The sequence below is a fragment of the Ochotona princeps genome, chromosome 6 (genome assembly GCF_030435755.1).
Source record: "Ochotona princeps isolate mOchPri1 chromosome 6, mOchPri1.hap1, whole genome shotgun sequence".
Classification (NCBI taxonomy): domain Eukaryota; kingdom Metazoa; phylum Chordata; class Mammalia; order Lagomorpha; family Ochotonidae; genus Ochotona; species Ochotona princeps.
In genome coordinates, this window is record NC_080837.1 from 16,803,708 (window position 1) to 16,825,201 (window position 21,494).

At 45.6% G+C, this 21,494-nt stretch overlaps 1 protein-coding gene and 1 pseudogene across 1 annotated transcript; both read left to right on the forward strand.

Annotated features, from left to right (window-relative positions):
• The first annotated feature begins 1,715 nt into the window (after positions 1 to 1,715).
• On the forward strand, positions 1,716 to 19,711 carry MTFMT (mitochondrial methionyl-tRNA formyltransferase). Its single transcript, XM_058665671.1, has 9 exons — positions 1,716 to 1,969; positions 3,733 to 3,942; positions 5,213 to 5,335; positions 7,069 to 7,171; positions 8,300 to 8,375; positions 11,460 to 11,551; positions 16,314 to 16,392; positions 17,421 to 17,503; positions 19,283 to 19,711. The coding sequence occupies exons 1-9, from the start codon at positions 1,761 to 1,763 to the stop codon at positions 19,478 to 19,480; spliced, it is 1,173 nt and encodes a 390-aa protein (XP_058521654.1). The 5' UTR covers positions 1,716 to 1,760; the 3' UTR covers positions 19,481 to 19,711.
• LOC105941922 (EEF1A lysine methyltransferase 2-like) lies at positions 14,445 to 15,229 on the forward strand (annotated as a pseudogene).
• Positions 19,712 to 21,494: the final 1,783 nt, after the last annotated feature.

Sequence of the window (21,494 nt, forward strand, 5' to 3'; positions counted from 1 at the left end):
AGAGACTTTTGATGTCATTGACCTTTATGTACAATCCTTAATTCTCTCAGTGTCTTTGACCCTTTGCTCCTGGTTACAATGTAACTAAGTATCTGCTTCAGTCACTCAACAAATCAGAGTCCAACAGTAGAATAAAATCAAAGTCTATGGCCTTTCCCTCCGGTTCTCTGAGCTGTTTGCAGTGTAGTCCTTTTCGTAAATCTCATTCCCTGAAGTTTCATTCTCAAGATACATTGCTCAGCGATGTGTTTGAGGAATGTCCAAGAATTTGGCAAGTCAGCATTGGGTGTTGAACTGTCCACACCTAATCCGAGCCCTCACATTCCTGAGGGGTCAGAGTCAGAGTCAGGGGGACGGGACATGAGGCACAGCATTGGCCCCAGAAGTAATCAGGACATCTCGGTCAACCCTGTCATATCTTGGGAATGACTCCAAACTTCATTACAATCTGACTGTAAGGGGAAAGGCTTTACAAGTAGTCTCACACTGGAAATTCATTTTTGATGAACAGCTAGTCGTTGTTAGCCTGGATTTTTAAAAAGGTTTAACTATTTTTATTGGAAAGGCAGATTTACAGAGAGAAGGAGAGACAGAAAATTCTTCCATCTGTTGGTTCACTCCTCAAGTGGCTGCAATGCCAGAGCTGAGCCAGGATCTGAAGCCAGGAGCTAGGAGCATCTTCCAGGTCTCCCACGTGGGTGCAGGGTCCCAAGGCTTTGGGCCATCCTCTGTTGCTTTCCCAGGCCACAAGTAGGGAGCTGGATGGCAAGTGGAGCAGCCAGGACACCAACCAGCAGCCATATGGGATGCTGGTGGCTGAAGGTGGAGAATTTGCCAGTTGAACCATTGCACTGATCCCACAAGCATGTTTTTTATGTAAACCGATACAAGATACTTGCAGTAACATTTTTTAAGATTTATTTATTATTATTGGAAAGGCAGATTTACAGAGAGAAAGAGACAGAAAGACCTGCCATCCCCTGGTCTACTCGCCAAGTGGGCCAAAGCCTTGGAACCTTGTGCTCATGTGGGACACCTGGAAGAAGCTCCTGGCTGCAGATCAGCTCCGCTCTGGATGCAGCCATCCAGAGAGTGAACCTGCAGGTGGAAGATCTTTCTCGCTGTCTCTCCTTTCTTTATATTTGATCTGCCTTTCCAATAAAAATAAATAAAACAGAGAGAGAGAGAGAGAGAGAGAGAGAGAAAGAGAGAGAGAGAGAGAAAAGAGGGGGGCAGGGAGGGAGGGGAAAAAGAAAGGTCCTTGGCGATTGTGTATCAGCCGCCAACATGGGGAGAGGGTCACTTGTGGCCACGCAGCCCCAGTGGTCACCCACTGCACCCGCACTGGGCGGTAACGCCTCGGACAGCAGAATGAAAAAAGGCTGGTGCGCAGCGCCCTCTCGCGGACGGGCCCGGACTGGCACTCCCTGCGGTGGTGGGAGCCCGGAAACAGCTTGCCCACAGCTTCCCCGGGCTCGGTCCCTGCCCCTGGCACGAGGCGCCGAGGCCTGGGTCTGGTCGCCCTCCCCAGGTCGTCTGTGGCTCTGCCTCCCAGGTGACAAGCAGGCCACTCTACAAGATGCGAATTCGTTTCACCAGCTGCAACACAGCGGGAATACGCCTCCGATCAGTCAGGTGGGCGACCCCCTCCCGCCCTGACGTGACTCCGCGCCCAATGGCCTCGGGTCCCGCCCTCCTCTTCCGACGACTTCACGAGGCGCAGCGCGCCTGCGCGGGGTGGGCGGGTTCCGGCCGCGGCCATGAGGGTGCTGGCGCGGAGCTGCTGGGGGCCCGGCCTGGTCAGCGGTGCGGCGGGCCGGAGGTCGCGGCCCCCGTGGCGAGCGCTGGCCGGGGTCGGCGGAGAAGACCGCCGGGAAGCTCGTGTCCGCGAGAAGCCGCCCTGGCGGGTGCTGTTCTTCGGCACAGACCACTTCGCCCGCGAGACGCTGCGGGCGCTGCACGCCGCCAGGTACCTGGGCCCAGCGCCCCGAGCTGGCCGAGCTGGCCGGGCGCCGGGTCGGGCTGCGGGGCCGGATCGGGTCCCCGGCAGGTGCAGCGCAGGGCCGCGGGGCTGCACCCGGTGCTACCCGCCCAAGGTCGTCAGCACAGCAGGGTAGGGCCGAAGCCGACCCTGGCTTCCGAGTCCTGGCTTTCCCCTCCCTTCTGACTTCCGACCCTCCTCCAAGTTTGGACCCTTTGGGCTGCACGGACGGCCGTGTCTCCCTCGTGTTGTCCACAGTGCGGGGTGGAAAGGACACGGTCGGCACAAGAGCTGTTTTCAGATAAATGAATGTACAAAGCAGACATCTTAGGTACACATTTAGTCATTGCAGAGCTAGTGTGGCGGGTAGGGACGGATGTTAGCGGCAGCTTTGCCAACAGGATCGTGGATTGCATTCTCCTAGCTCTTCAGTAGGTGCAGACAACGTATGTTGAATACTGTGCAATTGTGGTTATAAAAAAAATAAGGTAGTTCTGTTTTTGCTTTTAAGAAGTGTTGTTAAAAACGTATTTATTTTTATCGGAAAAGCGGATTTACAGAGAAAAGGAGAGAGCCAGAGAAAGATCTCCCATCCACTGGTTTGCTCCCCAAATGGCTGCAATGGCCAGAACTGAGCAAATCCAAAGCTAGGAGCCAGGGACATCTGGGTATCCCACGTGGGTGCAGGGTCCCAAGGATCTGAGCTGTGTTCTGCTGCTTTCCCAGGCCATGAGGCGGGACATGAACTGGTGCCCATATGGGATAACGGCACCACAGAGAGAATTAACCTGTTTAGCCACTGTACCAGCCCTGTTTTATCCATTTCTTTAAGAAGTCTCCTGAGCCCGGTGGTGTGGCCTAGAGGTTAAAGTCCTCTCTTTGCATGCACCAGGATCCCATATGGGGACCAGTTTGTGTCCCGGCAGCCCCGCTTCCCATCCAGCTCCCTGCCTGTGGCCTGGGAAAGCAGTCGAGGACACCCAAAGCCTTGGGACCCTGCACTCACATGGGAGACTTGGAAGAGGCTCTGGGCTCCTGGCTTCAGATCGGTTCTGTTTCAGCCATTGCGACTGCTTGGTGAATGAATCAATGGACAAAAGATCTTCTCTGTCTCTCCTCCTCTCTGTGTATCTGACTTTCCAATGAAAATAAATAAATCTTAAAAAGACTCCTGCAGTAATATATGTAGCACTGATAGGTGGAAAGAAAAAAATGCAAAATAGTATATGTGTATTCTGGTGTAAAATGTCCATGCCATTTGTGTTTCTAGAGTTCTCTAGAATAAGAGTGCCCACACATGGTAGCCACTTGCCCCACCTGGGTTTTCAAGTTGGTTAAATAAGCTTCCACTTGCTTGTGTTTTCCATTAGCAACGAGAGAGGGACAGGAAGATTTCCCATCCACTGACTGCATCCTCAAATGCCCGCAGTGGCTGGGGCTGGGAACTCAATCCAGGCCTTCCTTTTGGGTGGCAGGGTCCTAGCTCCTGGGACTGTCACCCTCCCAGGGTGCACCTTAGCAGGAAACTGCAGTCAGGAGCCAGAAGCAGCCCTTGAATGCAGGTACTCTTGGCCTAAGACACTAGTGTCTTAAGCACTAGCCCACATGGCCACCTCCATGCTAGTTGTAATCATTTGGTCCCAAATCCTTCATGAGTTCATCCCAAACATAATTCAATAGTAGTGTGTGAAGTTGGGTCCTTCCCTTCATGCTGTTCCTCTTTTTTTTTCCTCCTGATTTTTCTGACTTAGGGAGAACAAGGAGGAAGGCCTCATCGACAAGCTGGAGGTAGTCACGGTGCCCTCGCCGTCGCCCCGAGGCCTGCCAGTGAAGCAGTTTGCCCTGCAGACTCAGCTGCCGGTGCACGAGTGGCCGGACGTGGGCTCCGGGGAGTACGACGTGGGAGTCGTCGCTTCATTTGGCCGACTTTTGAGTGAGGCTCTTATTCTTAAATTTCCCTAGTAAGTTTGCGTTCTGAGGAAATACAGATGGGTGACCTTGGTTTTGATAAAGGAATCTGGCATCTACCATATCATAATCTGAACTTGAGTGATCATTTTTTAAAAATAAAAGTATGCCTTTTGGCATGAATTGCCACAAGTTCCTGGTGGCACTCTGTGGCCTGGTGTTTAAATGCCATGGATGGGCTGATTGTCCCTCCTGCCCAGCTCCTCCGACTGCAGCTGCCTACCACCTGCTGCCCCCTCCTGGCTCTGCTGGGGTGGCTTCCAGACCCCTTCTGTCCAAGGTACCCAAGACTATATTCTTGACCCTCTGCCCAACATCTGCTCCTCCTTCACTCCTTATCTCAAGAAGTGATACTTCCATCCTTCCTTCTAGCTGCGTAGGTCCCAAACCCCAAACCCCAAACCCTAGATGCATCCCATGACCCAGCCAGCCCATTAAAATAACAATTGGCTCTGCCATCAGAACCCGCCTGGAACCTCTCGCAGTTTTCACTGCTGCCACCCTGACCTGGGTCCCTGCAATGGCCAGCTACCACACCTCGGCTTCTCAATCTTTTACCCAGCCCACGGGCAAGCAGTCCCTCTCAGCCTAAGTTGGCTCCCACCCCTCTGCTTGGAAGCCTCTGCTGCTTCATCTCACTCAGAAAAAGGCAAAGACCTTTATTGTTGGCCTGCAGGAACTGGGGGCTCTGACCACGCTTGGACTGGGCCACCTTGGCTACCCGTTCTACCTTAGGCTTGTCTCCCAGCTGTTATCCCCAGCCTCCTCCTCTGTCCACAGCCCCCTGCACACAGGAGGCTCCTGTGTTACACAGCTGATTTGCATAGTTGTACTGGTAGAGAGACACTGTTAAACTAAGTACAGGTTAGTATTTAAAACACTTAGAGAGGTGTGTTAGGAAAAGCAGCAAAGGTGAGTGGAGCTAGATGGGGATTCTAGAAGCTTACTTTAGAAATCCTCTATGTGAACTCAGTTAACTGAGGGTGATCGTGTGGCTCTAAGTACAGTCTGCGTTTGTAAGGTGCATAGTAGAGTAAAAACCCCCAGAAGTCATGAGCTGTTGTGGAACAGCTTTTTAAGTTGCATTGGTTTCTTAGGATGAAAGGGTGACCCTTGAACTGGCCTCTGACTTTCTCTTTCTGGGTGATCTGGATTAGATTTAAGTGGTCAGCCCTGGGGCCATCTGGGGGAAAAGTCTAATGATGCAAAGCCGCTAGTTAGCTGAGGTCGCCGGGGGACTAATCTCTGCGTTTCCTCCCTCAGTGGCGTGCTGAACGTGCACCCCAGCTGCCTCCCGAGGTGGCGGGGGCCAGCCCCTATCATCCACACGGTGCTTCACGGAGACGCACTCACTGGAGTCACCATCATGCAGATCAGACCCAAAAGGTACAGGGTGTCTGCTTGGGACTTTGGAGGAGGGAATTTTAAATGTTGATACCAATCTCAGGAGAAAAGTGGGCGGGGTGCTTACTTCTGCAACTACAGACTGCTTCGTGGCTTTTTGTACTCCCCGCCACCCCGGCTTCTGACATAAGCCCTGTGTCTTGTGTTAACAGGAGAGAGTCCAAGTAGCTGAGTTATGGGCGACCCAGTTCCCTGGCTCCTGGCTTTGGTCTGACCCAGCCCCGACTATTACAAACATTTGAGGAATGTACCAGCAAATGGGAGATCTCTCTCTCTCTCTCTCTCAGCCTTTCAGATAAGTAAAATTATATAAAAAGTTTTTACATGTGAAAAAGCCCTTGTGAAAATTTTAACTTATTAATTGAAGTTATATTCACATCTGGATTTTTCTTAAAAATACTGCATAAATATGAGATGGTTTTATTTTTTCTAATTTGAGAGCCATAAAGGGAGAGAGAAGACACACAGAGAAAGCTCCAATCCACTAGTTCCCTCCCCGAATACCCATAATAGCTGGAGATTCAACATGGGTCTCCCACGTTGGTGAAAGGACCCGGCCTTTTGAGCCAACACCTGCTTCCTCTCAGGGTTTGCATCTGTGGGAAGCTGATATCCAGGCCAGAGGTGGGACTCAAGGCAAGGCTCTGATGTAATTCCCAAGTGTCTTCATCAGCGTCTTATCTACTGTGCCAGATGCCGAACACAGGAATCTCTATATTGGTTTTTGGGGATCTCAGTTCTGCTAGCCTTGGGCTCTAAGATTTATTTATTTATTTTGGAAAGGCAGATTAAACAAAGAGAGACAGAGAAAGATCCTCCATTCGTTGGTTCACTCTCCAGATGGCCACAATGGCCAGAGCTGAGCCCATCCAAAGCCAGGAGCCAGGGTCTCCCACATAGATACAGGATCCCAAGGACTTAGGCCACCCTCTGGTCCTCTCCCAGGCCATAAACAGGGAGCTAGAAAGTGAGCAGCCAGGACCTTCGCCAGGCCTATATGGGATGCCAGCGATTAGCCTGTTGAGCTATGGCGCTGGCCCCTGGCCTTGGTTTCTAAATCATGGCCCCCCAAAATTTGGAGGAATATATTTTGTATCACTGTCATAAATTGTCTAAAACATCTTTTCTGCCATACCTATTATTTTTTCTTTAAAGATGTATTTTTATTGGAAAGACAAATTTACATAGAGAAGGAGAAACAGAAAGATCTTCCATTTGCTGATTGACTCCCAAGTGGCCATAACAGCCGGAGCTGAGCCAAAGCCAGGTTCTTCAGGGTCTTCCACGTGGGTGCAGGTTCCCAAGGCTTTGGACCATCCCTCCTGTTTTCCCAGGCCTCAAGCAGGGAGCTGGATGGGAAGTGGAGCTGCTGGGATTAGAACCGGCGCGTATATGGGATCCCGGGGCTTTCAAGGCGAGGACTTTAGCCACTAGGCCATGCCGCCGGGCCCACAAATAGAGATTTTCAAAACAATGCCTATTGGTAGAATTGCTCATAATTGTAATTAAATCTCTGATTGCAACCCTAGGTAAAAAAGTAATTTGAAATCTAAGTGCAGGACATATTTTGCTCCTCTTTGACACATTTCTTGTTGCTAATGTCTAGCAATGCCACTAGTAGGCAGTACTGAACTGTCTTCGTGGCGTATAGACAGATATATCTGTCCTCAGAAACAATGATCATGCTGTTATCCACATTTTGATTTCTTTGCCAGGTTTGACGTGGGTCCCATCATCAAGCAGGAAACTGTGCCTGTGCCCCCCAGAAGCACTGCGAAAGAGTTAGAAGTGGTGTTGTCAAGACTGGGTGCCAGCATGGTACGGTTCCGCCACATCCCTCTGCTCTTCGGTTGCTTCATAGACTTCCCCAGAGTTTTGGCAAACAGTTCTAGGACTTAAATTTTAAGCTTTTGTTTAAAAAAAAATCTGTGAGGAATGGAGTTTTTATCCCTGACTTCCTAAAACTTCACCCACTGTCTGTGATTACATGGATATTTTGGAGAGCTCTGGGCAGGGCAGGTTCCCATCAGGCAGCTGTCACCTTTGAGGGTGAGGTGTGTTAGACCACACTTCTGGGTCTCACTGGCTGCCCGTCAGACAGCACCGACGGCTGGCTCCTGAGTGACTATTAGCTTTCCTCCCCTCTCCATGCCTGGGTTCCAGCATCTGCATCTCTGTGTCCTGGAATTCTGCTAATGACCCCACCTGATAGATAATCTTTGTTCTCTCCATGGCTGTGTACAGTGCACTGAATCCAACAGTGGAGTCTGGACAAATACTTAATGACTAAAATAGTATGTTTCCCTGTATACACTAATTGATTTTATACACAGCAGAAAAACATTGTCTCAACTATTGTGTATGGCACTTTCTCTTCTGGCCACTCACCCTGGGAGCGGTCTTACAATAGTGTCTGCTCTTTATTGAGTATTGACTTGTGTGCCAACCCTGTTCTGTTTGTTTGTTTGTTTGTTTGTTTGTTTTTTGTCTTCCCAGCTAGCCTTTGAGACATTATTGCTAGCATCTGTTTCACAGAGTTATGACACAGAAGGCCAAAGAGAAATAATTTCTCACAGTGACACAGCTAGTAGGTAGCAGACCTGGGATTTGAAACCCAAGCCCCAAGACTGTAGAGTACAGTCTCCATCTGCAAAGCTCCATTGCCTACCTTTCTGCACAGGCTATGGGGAGTGAGCAGTCAAGCCCAGGTCTTCCTGATGGCAAAAGTTGGCCCAGCCAGGCGGAGCCCAGCATTTTCGGGAGGCGTAGCAGTGACTCAAGGTTCACCCAGCAGGCCTGGGTCCTCTCACCTAGAGCCGATTTACTGCCCCCAGAATGTGCCCCACAGCTCTGTTTAAAGTTACAGGGCATCTCATAGTACAGACCTGTAATGTATTTCTGCTCCTATTGTTTGATTCACCTTAAATGTATCTCGTTTTCCTGTAGCTCCTGTCAGTTCTGAGGACTCTGCCTGAGAGTCTGCAGCAGGGCCGGCAGCAGCCAGCTGAGGGGGTGACACACGGTGAGTGAAGGCCACAGACACGCTGATGTCTCGGGGATGGTCCAAACAGCCGCGCCTTGGCTGTCCCTTCCCCTGCGTTTTGACTTAAGACAGAGCGCCCACTGGCATGTCCTTTCCCAGGGAATGACTGGTGAGTGCTTGTCTCCCTCTTAACGTGTGCCCTATAAAGCTTTAGACAGGCTAGTGTAGTAAATACCAGTTTCAGCCAATCAACAGTTAACAAAATTTGGCCTTTTTCTCTCTTTTCTCTCTCTCTCTCTCTCTTTCTCTCTCTGTGTTTAGTACATGCAGTAAGCTTTGCTTTCTCCTTTAGAGGTATGAATCGCAGCCTTTTTTTTTTAAAATTTATTTTATGTTTATTGCAAAGTCAGATATACACAGAGGAGGAGAGACAGAGAGGAAGATCTTCTGTCCTATGATTCACTCCCCAAGTGAGCACAACGGCCGGTGCTGTGCTGATCCCAAAGCCAGGAGCCAGGAGCCTCTTCCGGCTCTCCCACGTGGGTGCAGGGTCCCAAGGCTTTGGGCCGTCCTCTACTGCTTTCCCAGGCCACAAGCAGGGAGCTGGATGGGAAGCAGAGCATCTGGGACAGAAACCAGCATCTATTCGGGATCCCGGCGCGTTCAAGGCAAGGACTTTAGCCACTAGGCCACGCCACTGGGCCCGAATCACAGCCTTTCACCTCTAAGTACATTAGCATGCATTTCTAAGAAAAATGAATATCCTAATAACATTTAATATCTAGTTCATATTTAAGTTTTTCTGTCAAAATCTGCTTTAGAGTTTGAAAAAAAAAATTGGGTTGAACTGTTTAATAGTTGTTTTATTTCTCCAGCCTCTTCAGTGTAATCCCTCCACTGTTTTTCTCCCTCTGTTGCTGACTTTGAAGAATCCAGGCCAGATACCTGGTTAGCTGATATTTTGCCAGTGTGGTTTAGCTTGGGCTTTCTGTAGCTTGCATTTCCAGTACAGAAATTCTAAAGGCTTGACAAGATTCAGATGATACTATGTTTCCATGACATTTTGTTTCATTTTTTAATTTCCATGGGTGTTTTAAATTTTTTTTTCTTTATGATTTTACTTTACTTTCAATTTTTTAAGATTTGTTCTTGGGCTTGGCGGCGTGGCCTAGTGGCTAAGGTCCTCGCCTTGATCCCATATGGCCGCTGGTTCTAATCCCGGCAGCTCCACTTCCTCTCTATCTCTCCTCCTCTCAGTATATCTGACTTTGTAATGAAAATAAAATAAATCTTCAAAAAAATAAACTATTTTAAAAAAAAAAAGATTTGTTCTTATTTGAAAGGCAGATTTACAGAAAAACAGGTGGAGAGAGATACCTTCCATCACTTGTTCACTCCCCAGGTGGCTATCCACAGCCTGAGCTGGGCTGTTTGAGACTAGGAACCAGGAGCTTCTTCTGGATCTCCTACCTAGGAGCAGGGCCCCAAGGATTGGGCCACCTGCTGCTGTATTTATTTTTATTGGAAAGACAGATCTACAGAGAAAAATATTCTCCATCTGCTGGTTTATTCTCCAAATGTCCACAATAGCCGGAGTTGAGCCAATCTAAAGCCAGTAACTAGAAGCTTCTTCCAGGTCTCTCTTGTGGTCTCTCTCAGGGTCTCAAGGACTTTGGCCATCCTCTGCTGCTTTCCCAGGCACAGGCAGGGAGCTGAGTGGAAATGGGGAGCAGTTAGAACACAAACTGACACCCATACAGGATTTCAGTGCTTGCAAGGGGAGAACTGACTAATTTGAGCCATTGTGCCAGGCCCTGTTCTTTCCTTTTTCATGGTAGCACCATTCTTAGTGTTGTGGATGATATGGATTTGTTTAACAGGGCCCCTATTTCTTTCAAAAAGATTTATTTAATTTGGAAAGAAGAGTGATGGGAAGAGACAGAGATCTTTCATCCACCTGTTCACTCCCCAAATACCCACAAACTCAAGGCTGAGCCGGGCTGAAACTAGGCGTCAAGAACTGTGTCCCAGACTCCCACTTGGGTGGCAGGGGCCTGAGTACTTGGACAGTCATCCACTGCCCTCCAAGGCACATTAGCAGGAAATTGTATCAGAAGTGGAGCAGCAGGACTGGAACCAGCTCTGTTACGGGATGCTGGCATTGCAGGCGGCAGCCTAACCAGCTGTGCCCCTGCAGGGCCCCACTGATAAGCACTGGGTTGTTTCTTATCTTTTACTACTTTGCAAAATAATTCTAGAAATAATTTTTTGCATATGCTCCTTCCTAATCTATAAATAAGAACTTGTATCTTTAGAGTAGTTCTAAAGAGTGCTACTCCTGTGGAGGATGTATAGGATCCTTTCCTGTGTTTAAAGACTATTTACATTTCTTTCTCTTCCAGAAGTGTCATATCTTTTGCCCAGTTTTCTGTTGGGTTTTGATCTCAGTTTCTAGGATTAGTTTAAATAGTAGAAAAATTAGCCTTCTGTGATACAAATTGAAATTCCTTTTTCTCTTTTTTTTTTTAAATCTAACTTTCCTTTTGTCTTATTAAAAAGTATATTTGGGGGCCAGCATTGTGATTCTGTAGGTTAAGCTGCTGCCTGTGATGCCAGCATGCCATGTGGGTGCCGCTTTGTGTCCCAGCTGCTCCATTTCTGATCCATCTCCCTAGTAATGTGCCTGGGAAAGCAGCAGAGCGTTGGGTCCTTGCCACCTGCTTGAGAACTGGATGGAGTTCCAGACTCCTGGCCTTGGCCTGGCCCAGCTCGCACCATTGCAGCCATTTGGAGAATGAACCAGCAGATGGAAGATCTCTCTGTCTCTCTAATTCTGCCTTTCAAATAAATGCATAAATTCTTTTTAAGAAAGTTGATTTTTATGTTGTACAAATTATCCATCTTTAATTGTTTCTTGGCCTTGAGTCATAGTTAGAAGGGCATTTTCTACTCATGTTTTCTTTCAGTGCTTATTCAGTTTATTTTTGTATTATGGAAAGTTTTGAACATATGTGTTCAGTGGAAGAATATTAAATTCTCTCGAGTCTCTTACTGAGCATCAGTTTTTATCAATTCATGGCATTGAACCTGACAGTCATCCTTATTCATGGCTTTGTCTTCTAGCTCCTAAGGTATCTGCTGGCACCAGCTGTGTCAAATGGGAAGAACAAACTTCAGAGCAAATATTCAGACTTTATCGTGCCATTGGAAACATAGTAAGTTGGAAGATTCAGGTTATAGTCTTATCTTACTGGATTTTACTTGCATTTTATTTGCTTTTTGAATGTGTTTAGGGATGAATCTTATGAATCAAACCTAGAAAACATAAAGGTTTTTTTCTTTTACATATTATCTAAACTCTCAGTTTTTATAGCAGCCTTTGAGTTCGCATCTTCAGTTAAATATAACCTCGTTTAATTATCCCATTTCATAGACCAGGGAAATAGAAATGAGGTTACTAACTTAGGGGTACCCAGTCACTAAGTAATAAATGTTAAGTTTCACAACTCCTAATCCAAAGCTTTTTTCAGTGTATCTTTCTGCCTTTAGCCATTTTTTTTTTTAAGATTTATGTATTTTTCTTGGAAAGTCAGACTTACAGAGAGACAGAGAGAAAGATCTTCTATCCAGCGGTTCACTCCCCAAGTGGCTGCACCAGGCAGAGCTGAGCCAGGAGGCAGGAGCCTCTTCTAGGTCTCCCACGTGGGTGCAGGTCCCCAAAGGCTTTGGGCTGTCCTCCACCGCCTTCCCAGTTCACAAGCAGGGAGCTGGATGGGAAGGGAGGCTTCCAGGACATGAACCTGCACCCATATGGGATCCTGGCACATGCAAGGCAAGCACTTCTAGCCACTAGGCTACCGTGCCGGGCCCCTGAGCAATTTTTTATAGTCAAATTCCCAATTAATTGATATCCACATATGACATACAAAATAAACATAATAGCTGGTTAAAATATCAAAGTTAAATTTCTCATTTCATTGATAAGTTTGTGGGAATTTTTCATTTTGGTAGCTTGTGCTATTGACACTCTGGGTTTACCAAATACTTGCTTTTTAATGCATGACTGACTTCTTACACTGATGTTGAGTAAAATAGGAGATTGCTTTGGGATATCCTCACCATAGCAGATTCTTTACTGCAGCCTCATGTTGTTGTTATCATCCAGTTTTAAAGTTGGTTAAATTGAGCCCTAACACAGATATTCCGTGAACTATTACCAAGTTCTGCTCAAAGTCCCATTGCTAGGTACTGAGTCAGAGTCGAGCCTTGAGCAAGAAGACATGTCTGAGAACAAATGGTGTACTTTTCTGGCGACAGCCAAGTGGCGTCAGGAAACAGGGACTTCCGAGGCAGACAGGGTGGGGTTCCCTCTTGTCTCTGCCCCTCTGGGGACTTTGTGACTTGGGGAACTGGGGCAAGGTACTTTACCCCTGAGCTTCAGTTTGTTGGTGGGAAGATAAGGGCTGGGGGAGTGTGCATAAAGCAGCTCCTGTGATGTCTGGCGGAGCGCAAGCACTCATTCAGTGACAGCTGCTGTTACTCATCTTTCCAGAAGCAAAACTGTTGCTGACGGCCTGTTAATGTGTCAGCTAGTACAGTAGGGACTGCAGATAGAGGTGGTGTGGGAAGACAGGCAACAAAGAAAGAAAGAAAAAACAGAAAAAAAGTGAACATTCTTTGATGAAAATGAAAATAGAATAGCACGATTAACTGGAGGTTGTCTTAGGTGGGGGGACAGGCTGATGCTTAGGCTGACATTTGAAGATGACTGTGTCTTAGAAGCAGAGTTCGTGGGATTTGGGCCATGTTGTGTTTGAGACACTTAGAAGACATCCATGCAGAGATAGTGGGCAGCATCCTGAGATGCGGTGCAGGCCACAGCTCGGGGGCCTGTCCACATCTCTGTCTTTTGCAGCTCTCCTTTCCTGTTGGCCAAGAAGCACTCTGTGCTGTTAGAGACTGAGAGCACTGCTCTCAGAGACAAGATAGGGCTTGATTCCCAGGGCTGCTCGGCAAGACCTCCATGTTCTCTGTGTGTGTGTTCTCGTGCCTCTCCCATGGGATCACTAGCCATGTTCTCAGCTGCCAGGATCAAAGGAGATATTTAAGTCCATGCAGGCATAACAGTAATGATGGTGCACACTGACATTATGTCCTCACCATCGTTTTCCTTTCTGAATGCTCTGATGAGCAGGTGGATCCCCACTCAAGCACGAGAGCTATATGTTCTGAACGTGTATTCTGCATACTTATTATTCTCAGTAAAAAATATGTGTCTTTTTCAGTCCACATCATTCCAGGATCTTTTGAAGGGGTTGGTATGTGGCACAGCAGGTTGAGGTACCAGTTGAGATGCCTATATTCCATATAGAAATGTCGGTTCCAGTCCTAGCTGCTCCACTTCCAATCTAGCTTCCTGCTAACGCACTTGGGAAGGCAGTGGCTAATGGCCCAGGTACTTCAGTCACTGCCTCCTGTGTAGGAGACCATGATGGAGTACCTGGCTCCTAGCTTTGGCAGATCCTTTGGGGAATGAAGATCTTCCTCTCTGTGTGTATCTCATTCCTTCTATCTCTGTTCCTCTGCCTCTCAAAGAACTAAATAAATAAATCTTAAAAAAAGAAAGAAAATTTAAACATGGAGATGAGTGACTGACACCAAAATTTAAAGTCAACAGATTAGGAAAAATATTCATAACAGGTACATGAGTTAAAAAGCTACTATCTTAAATATAAAAAGATCTTTGCAAATTATTAAGATGTGAACAAATTGGTAAGATATATGCAAAGAGTGGGCCTGACACGATGGCTCATTGGCTAAATCCTTACATTGCAAGTGCCAGGATCCCATATAAGCACCGGTTCATGTCCCAACTGCTCCATGTCTCATCCAGCTCCCTGCCTGTGGCCTGGGAAAGCAAAGATGGCCCAAAGCCTTGGGACCCTGCACTTGCATGGGTGACCTGGAAGAAGCTCCTGGCTTCGGATTGGCTCAACTCTGGCCATTGTGACCACTTGAGGAGTGATTCAGTGTTTGTTGAATCTTTCTCTCTGTCTCTCCTTCTCTCTGTAAATCTGCCTTTCCAATAAAAATAAATAAATCTTGGAGATGAGTTGGGGCTCTGATGACAGCAGCGGCAGTGGGGAGGTACGGTGCGGGCCGGGGCACACAGTCCCGCCGAGGATGGCTGCGCCCTGTCCACTCTGGAGACCAGAGAGCATTTGGGATGCTATCTGAGAGAGAACTACAGACTTTCTGCGAATGTGGGGATACAGGAGAAATCTGGTTGGAGAAGAGAGCATGACTCGACTGCTAAGGTGGATGCAGAAACGGAAGGTTCTATTGGATGCTTCAATGCTGGATATTGGAACTGGAAATGGTGTCTTCCAATATTACTGGAATTGATTACTCTCCCTTGGCAATTCAGCTTTCTGGAAATATCCTAGATCCTTTTTGAATCTTTTCACAAAGCTATCTGGATTTCAAATTTGTATTGACAAAGGAACTTTTGATGCCATAAGCCTTAATCCTGACAATGCAGTTGACAAGAGGAAGAAGTATGTGAACTCCCTCTCCAGGGTGTTAGAAGCAAAAGGCTTTTTCCTAATAACCTCATGTAACTGGACCAAGGAATAGTTACTTAGTGAATTCAGCGCTGGATTTGAACTTGTTGAAGAACTGCCAACCCCTACCTTTAGCTTTGGTGGCAGATCTGGAAACACTGTAGATACATTGGTTTTCCAAAAATCCTTATCCTTTCTGGGAACAGATTCAGGTAACTTTTTAAGAAGCAACAAAACAAAATAAACCTGACAGAACATGCAAACATTAAGAAGGTTTAGTAAGTACCAGTGATGCACATGTTGAATAGATATAATGAATTGGTAAAAAGAAAAGAAAAATCCATGATCATGTAAGTCATTGTTTTTTAGAGGCCAACAATTTTTAATTTTGTATTTGATATGTAAATATTTTCTCTTTGGTTTGAAAGCTTTAAGATAGCAAATGAATTTACAGACAGCATGTATTTTTGTTTTTTGTGATTGGTAAAAGTGAATTGGCTGTGACTAGTTATGAAAATGTGAACAGATTATTCCAGAGCTAGAATTATATGCACAAGCACCCTGTTAGTATTTACTAGCCTGTTTATGAAACATGACAAGACATAGTGTTTTGGTTGAATAGAAGTTTTCTTAAGATTACTTTATAACTAGGAAAACTCCCTTGGTCTTCATGTATACAGTTAAATAAAATCAAAGAAATGTATCAGCTGATGAAGCAAAATAAATAAATAAGTCTTTAAGATATGTGATAAATTGACTTGCCTCACTAATAGCCAGCAATAGATTCTTTGTTTTACTTATCATGACTTTAACAAAATGTCATTCTGTAACCCAGACATTCCACCTAAAAACACACACAAAAACTATGTTCCAGAAATACGTAGTGCTCAAAGATACATCTAAAAGACCGATAAGTAACACTTTATAATATCAAGAAATTGAAAAAAACTGGAATATGCATCTTAAAAAACTGAAATATATGCTGCATATACAGAGTGAAATAGAAAGGAGTAAAGTAATGAAAAATTGGCCAATGTAAATTATAAGATCTTTGTAAAAGTTTGTTATAGATTTTTGTAATGATATTCAAAATATACATTAGATTGTTAATAGTGGTTACAGAATATCACTTTCTAAGAAATGGTTTTTAACATCAGTGCTGTAATGCTTGCATTTCTTATAATAAATATATATCTAAATTGGAAATATTAATAAAGATATAAACATTGGTTTGAAAATGTTTAAGATCTTATAAACCCTGGAGAAACAGAGAGGATTGCTTATGTTGTGTGTCATAAGTTTAACAACTGAGTTCCCAGTTCCTTGGTAACTGGGAGGAAAGTCAGACCAGATTAATACAAGACTTACAGATTGAAATATTCCATTATGAACGCTTCGTGTATTTTATTTGCAGATTCCATTGCAGACACTCTGGATGGAAAACACCATTAAACTTCTGGATTTAGTAGAAGTGGACAGTTCAGTCCTTGCTGGTACTAACTGAATAACTAACGTTGAAGATGTTCTCACTGCCATCTATTTAAAATTGTCTTCATTTTATACATTTACTAAAAAAAAGATATGGATTTTTTTTAATTCTGTTCAGTGATGATAATAGTTTACATTCACTTCTCTTGCTCCTTACAAAGTCTACTCACGTGAACTGTCTTTTTTTTAATTATATTTTTGACAATCTTTACATAGTTAATTAGGGTAAAAAGCTTCAAGGGCTATAGGAAAGTGGGTAAGACTATTATTTCCATATTGTTTCCTTCATGTGTCTGAGGTAAAGGGGGTTATCAAGGGAGAAGCCCCACCCAGTTTCCCACCCACCTGCACATGAACTGCCTTAATCATCACAAGAACCTAGGAGGTAGGCCGAATTCACTTCTAGTTAAAGTCTGTGATGTGATACAGTAATGTGTTCAGGGAGTAAAAACTGATTCGGTTAGTTTCTTCCTGATAAAGATCATGAAAATGTTCAGACAGCTCAGTGAGAATTTAGGCCAGGGTACTGCATGTCTCTCTGAATCTGTGTTTCCAATGTTTTCATTGGAAAGTCAGATTTATAGAGAGAAGGAAAGATTAGAAAGATCTTCTATGTGCTGGTTCACTCCCTAAGTGACCACAATGGCTGGAGCTGAGCTGGTCAGAAACCAGGGGCTTCTTCCAGGTCTCCCATGCGACCGCAGGGTCCCGAGGTCCTGGGTCATCTCTACTACTTTACCAAGTCATAAGCAGAGAGCTGGATGGGAAGTGGAGCAGCTGGGACTCAAAGCAGTACCCATAATAAGGTATCCCAGTTCTTGCAGAAGGAAGATTAGCCAGTTAAGTCAATGTGCTGGCCCTGGAAATAATTTTTTTTTTTTAAAGCATGATTATGAAGTAGGAGATCAGCAAAAACATCCTTTCCAGTATGAACAAACTGCTTCTCAAAATGTTACCTCTTTCTTTTTTCAGAAAATACCAAGAAATTGCATTATTATTTTTCATTCTCTCTCCCCACGCCCTCATTCTTCAGATCCCAAACTAACAGGACAGGCTGTTACTCCAGGTTCAGTTATATACCACAAGCAGTCACAGATGTTGCTGGTTTGTTGCAAGGTACATTTTCCTTTAGTTTGAAATTACCATACTCGTTTTTACTGATTTTATCATTTTTTAAAAAAGATTTATTTTTATTGAAAACTCAGATTTACAGAGAGAAGGAGAGATAGAAATATCTTCCATCTGCTGGTTCACTCCCCAAGTGGCCAGAATGGCCAGAACTGAGCTGATCCAAAGCCAGGAGCTTCTTCTGGGTCTCCCATGCAGCTGCAGAGTCCCAAGGCTTTGAGCTGTCCTCAATTGCTTCCCCAGGCTATATGAAGGGAAATGGAAGAAAAGTGGAACAGCTAGGATATGAACTGGTTCCCATATGGAATCCTGGCACATGCAAGGCTCTGAGGATTTTAGCTACTAAGCTACTATACTGGTCCCTGAATTTATGATTTATATCATTATCTAGTTCAGGCTTCACGGAATTGCTGCCTGTCCATGTGATTGGGCAGTAGACTGTTTACTTTTCTTAAGAAATACTGAAATCCCTAGAAAAGCTTTTTGAAATTCACTTGCTATTGTGCCAAGGCCTTATCGTCACTTGGTCAGGGAAAGAAGATTGAGGAGGGCCCAGTGCAGTAGCCTAGAGGCTGAATTCCTTGCCTTGAAAGTCCTAGGATCCCATATGGGCGCCAGTTCTAACCCCGGTGGCCCCAATTCCCATCCAGCTCCCTGTTTGTGGCCTGGGAAAGCAGTCAAGGACGGCCCAAAGCCTTGGGACCCTGCACCTATGTGGGAGAAACCTGAAACAGGCTCCTGGCTTCGGATTGGCACAGCATCGGCCATTGCGGTCACTTGGGGGGTGAGTCACCAGGTGGAAGATCTTCCTGTCTGTCTCTCCTCTCTGTATATCTCACTTTCCAATAAAAATAAATTTTTCAAAAATCTTTAAAAAAAAAGATGGTTAAGGAACTTGAATCCTTTCTTAAAAGAAAATTTGTGTCTGTACATTTGTTTCAGTAATGCAGTCTAGCTAACAGGCTGTTGTGCTTGGTAACATAAAAGACAGTCACATCCAGTGTCCTGCTGAATGGCTACGAGGTGAAAGTCCTCCTGCTTTGATTTCCCAGCAGCTCTTGGAGAGACTTCTGAACTGTGTACAATGACTTGAGCCGTAACAAGACATATTCCTGAAAAATATTCTGCCTTCCCCCGGTTTTCTATCTTGTAAATGTTCAAGAAGAGTGATAAGTTGACATGGCCTACACAGATTGGATGCAGAGCCCTTTTGCCCATCCGCCCCCAGCAGCCCCTCTTCATCTGCCTTAGTGGGTTCTGGAGCATGGCTGGACGCCTCTGTCCTGCTGATAGCACCTCTGGTGATCGCACACCACATGCCTGCAGTTTGCCCTCAAAGCTAGGACTGTGGGAACACGTGGGTTTGAATCTCACCGGTTGTGCTACTTTCAACAAATCACCCACCCTCTCTGGGCATCAGTGTTGCCTTCAGAGATGGAGAAGAAACTGGTCCTGCTACCTGTTGATGATATCACATTGTCCAGTCACAGTAGGACAGGTGGACATACTCAGAAAGCCATAAAAGAGCACCATGCAAATGACGCCCCCTTGTTCTGCTCCCATTAGGTTAAACGGGTTTCACTCTCCCCCTAGTAGTCAACCTTCAGAGCCAAGGAATGGTGTATGCGACCTAGCACAGTGCTTTTTGCAGCTTGGCATGTTGTAAAGGTTTGTGTCCAAAATAAATAAGTCATAAGCTAAAGTGTAGTTAGTTTTCCAGTCCTGCCACCACTGCCTACTCATTGTTTGTCTCTTGCGCTGTTTTAGGATGGCTGGATTGGCATCCGATCAGTAATGCTTAAAAAAACTCTGACAGCCTCTGATTTCTACAATGGATATTTGCACCCTTGGTACCAAAAACATTCCCAAGCTCAAGCAAGCCAGTGCAGATTTCAGACTCTCAGACTAGCAACTAAGAAGAAGCTGGCGAAAAAAATTGTTGCTATGCAACAGTGTATTAAATAGGAAGAAGATGGACAAGAACCTATTATGTATTTGTCACTTACAAAAAGCCTTATTTATAAGGAATTGCCTTCATTTCTGAAAAAGATGATACAGTTGGAGAAAGAGAAGATGGACTGCCGCCCTTTCTTCTGTTTGTGTCAAGAAAGTTGAAAGCAGCCTTTTCTACTTGTATAATAAAAAACATTTAAATAAAATTTGGATTTATGTCAAACTCAAGGAGATTGTATCTGGCCCTAAAAGCAAGGGCAGCTTATTGGTATGTATATGGATTTTGAAAGGAGGGTTGGTTTGTTTTATTTGTTTTTTGGGCTTGGGGGAGAATGGAGGCAGATCAGATTTTACAGAGCGAATGGGAGAGAAAGAAAAAGATCTTCCATCCTCTGCTTCATTCCCAAAATGGCCAAAGCTAAGCTGATCTGAAGCCAAGAGCTTGGAGCTCTTCCAGGTCTCCCACATGGGTGCAGGATCCCAAGGCTTTGGTTCAGCATCCACTGCTTTCCCAGGCCATAAGCAGGGAGCTAAATGGAAAATGGAGCAGACAGGATACAAACTGATTACCCATATGGGATCCCAGCACTTGGCAAAGGGGAGGATTAGCTAATTGAGCCATTGCACTGGGCTCAAAGGGATGATATTATTATTATTATTATTATTATTATTATTATTATTATTATTCACAAAGAGGAGCAGAGACAGAGAGGACGATTTCCATTCGTTGATTCACTCCCCAAGCAGCCACAATGGCCAGAGCTGCGCCGATATGAAGCCAGGAGCCCATAGCCTTCTCCAGGTCTCCCACGTAGGTGCAGGGGCCCAAGGCTTTGGGCCTTTCTCGACTGCTTTCCCAGGGAGCTGGATGGGAAGCAGAGCTGCTGGGATTAGAACCGGCACCCATATGGGATGCCAATGCATTCAAGGCGAGGACTTTAGCCTCTAGGCTACCATGCCAGGCCCGTAATTTTGAATATCCTCATGTACACAGCTTGCTGACTCTTTCTCTGGAGACTCCTGAGTGATACACCACCATGGTCCAGCTGCTCTCATCCCTCATCTGGGCCTGCAACTTCATCTGCTCCTCTGGGTGGCAGGAGCAGCTGAAGGAGCTGCCTTAGAGGCGCAGTAGGAAGACAGTTTGAGGCCAGGAAGCAGATCTGTGTAACTCCAGATGTCAGTTTAGAAATGGAGAAACCAGGGCCTGCTGGCTAGTGACAACTCCAGGATTAAGAACCTAAAGAGGACAATGGACTTCATGTGAGGGGGGAGGGAAAAGGGGTCTTATTCTGGTTAGAGGACAATGAAAATGTTTGAGCATGAAATTAAACTCCCGAGATCTGCAGCCAAAAGGACATTTATTGCTTTTATACTTGGTCTTTGCAGTCTATTTTCATCAAATAGCCTCTAGGCAAAAATACAGTTTTCCATTGACGAGCATTCAGAGAGTCCGCCAATGCAGCCTGCACCCCTGCACCTCCGCTGTCTGCAGCCCCAGGCTGCTTTGTGGCCGCTAAGTGACAACCTGCACCTGCTTTGCCAGGCATGTTATGAGGAACAGAAACAGCACACCTAGCCAGCGCCTGGAATGCAGGTTCTCAATATCATTAGTGTGGGCTCACACATGTGATGTGCCAGGCATGGGTCTAAGGACTTTACCTGAACTACCTAATTTTATCTCGGCAGTAGCATTATGAAATAGGTATATTACTGGTTCTCAACTTTCCAGAAGGTTAAGTAACCACTTCTAGGTTAAGCCAGAATCCACACTCCTGTCATCTGACTCCAAGTGTCTTATTTGCCAACATTTTTGCCCTTGATTAAAGAACATTGGCTATTAGGCCTTGGTGCTCAGAAATGAAGAAATGGAAGGACATGAATTGTTTTGTTTTTGTTTGTTTAAAGATTTTATTTGAAAGGCAGCGTTATAGACAGGGGAGACAGAGAATCTGCTATCCAACTGGTTCATTCCCCAGGTGGCTACAATGGCTGGAGCTGGGTCAGTCCAAAGCCAGGAGCTAGG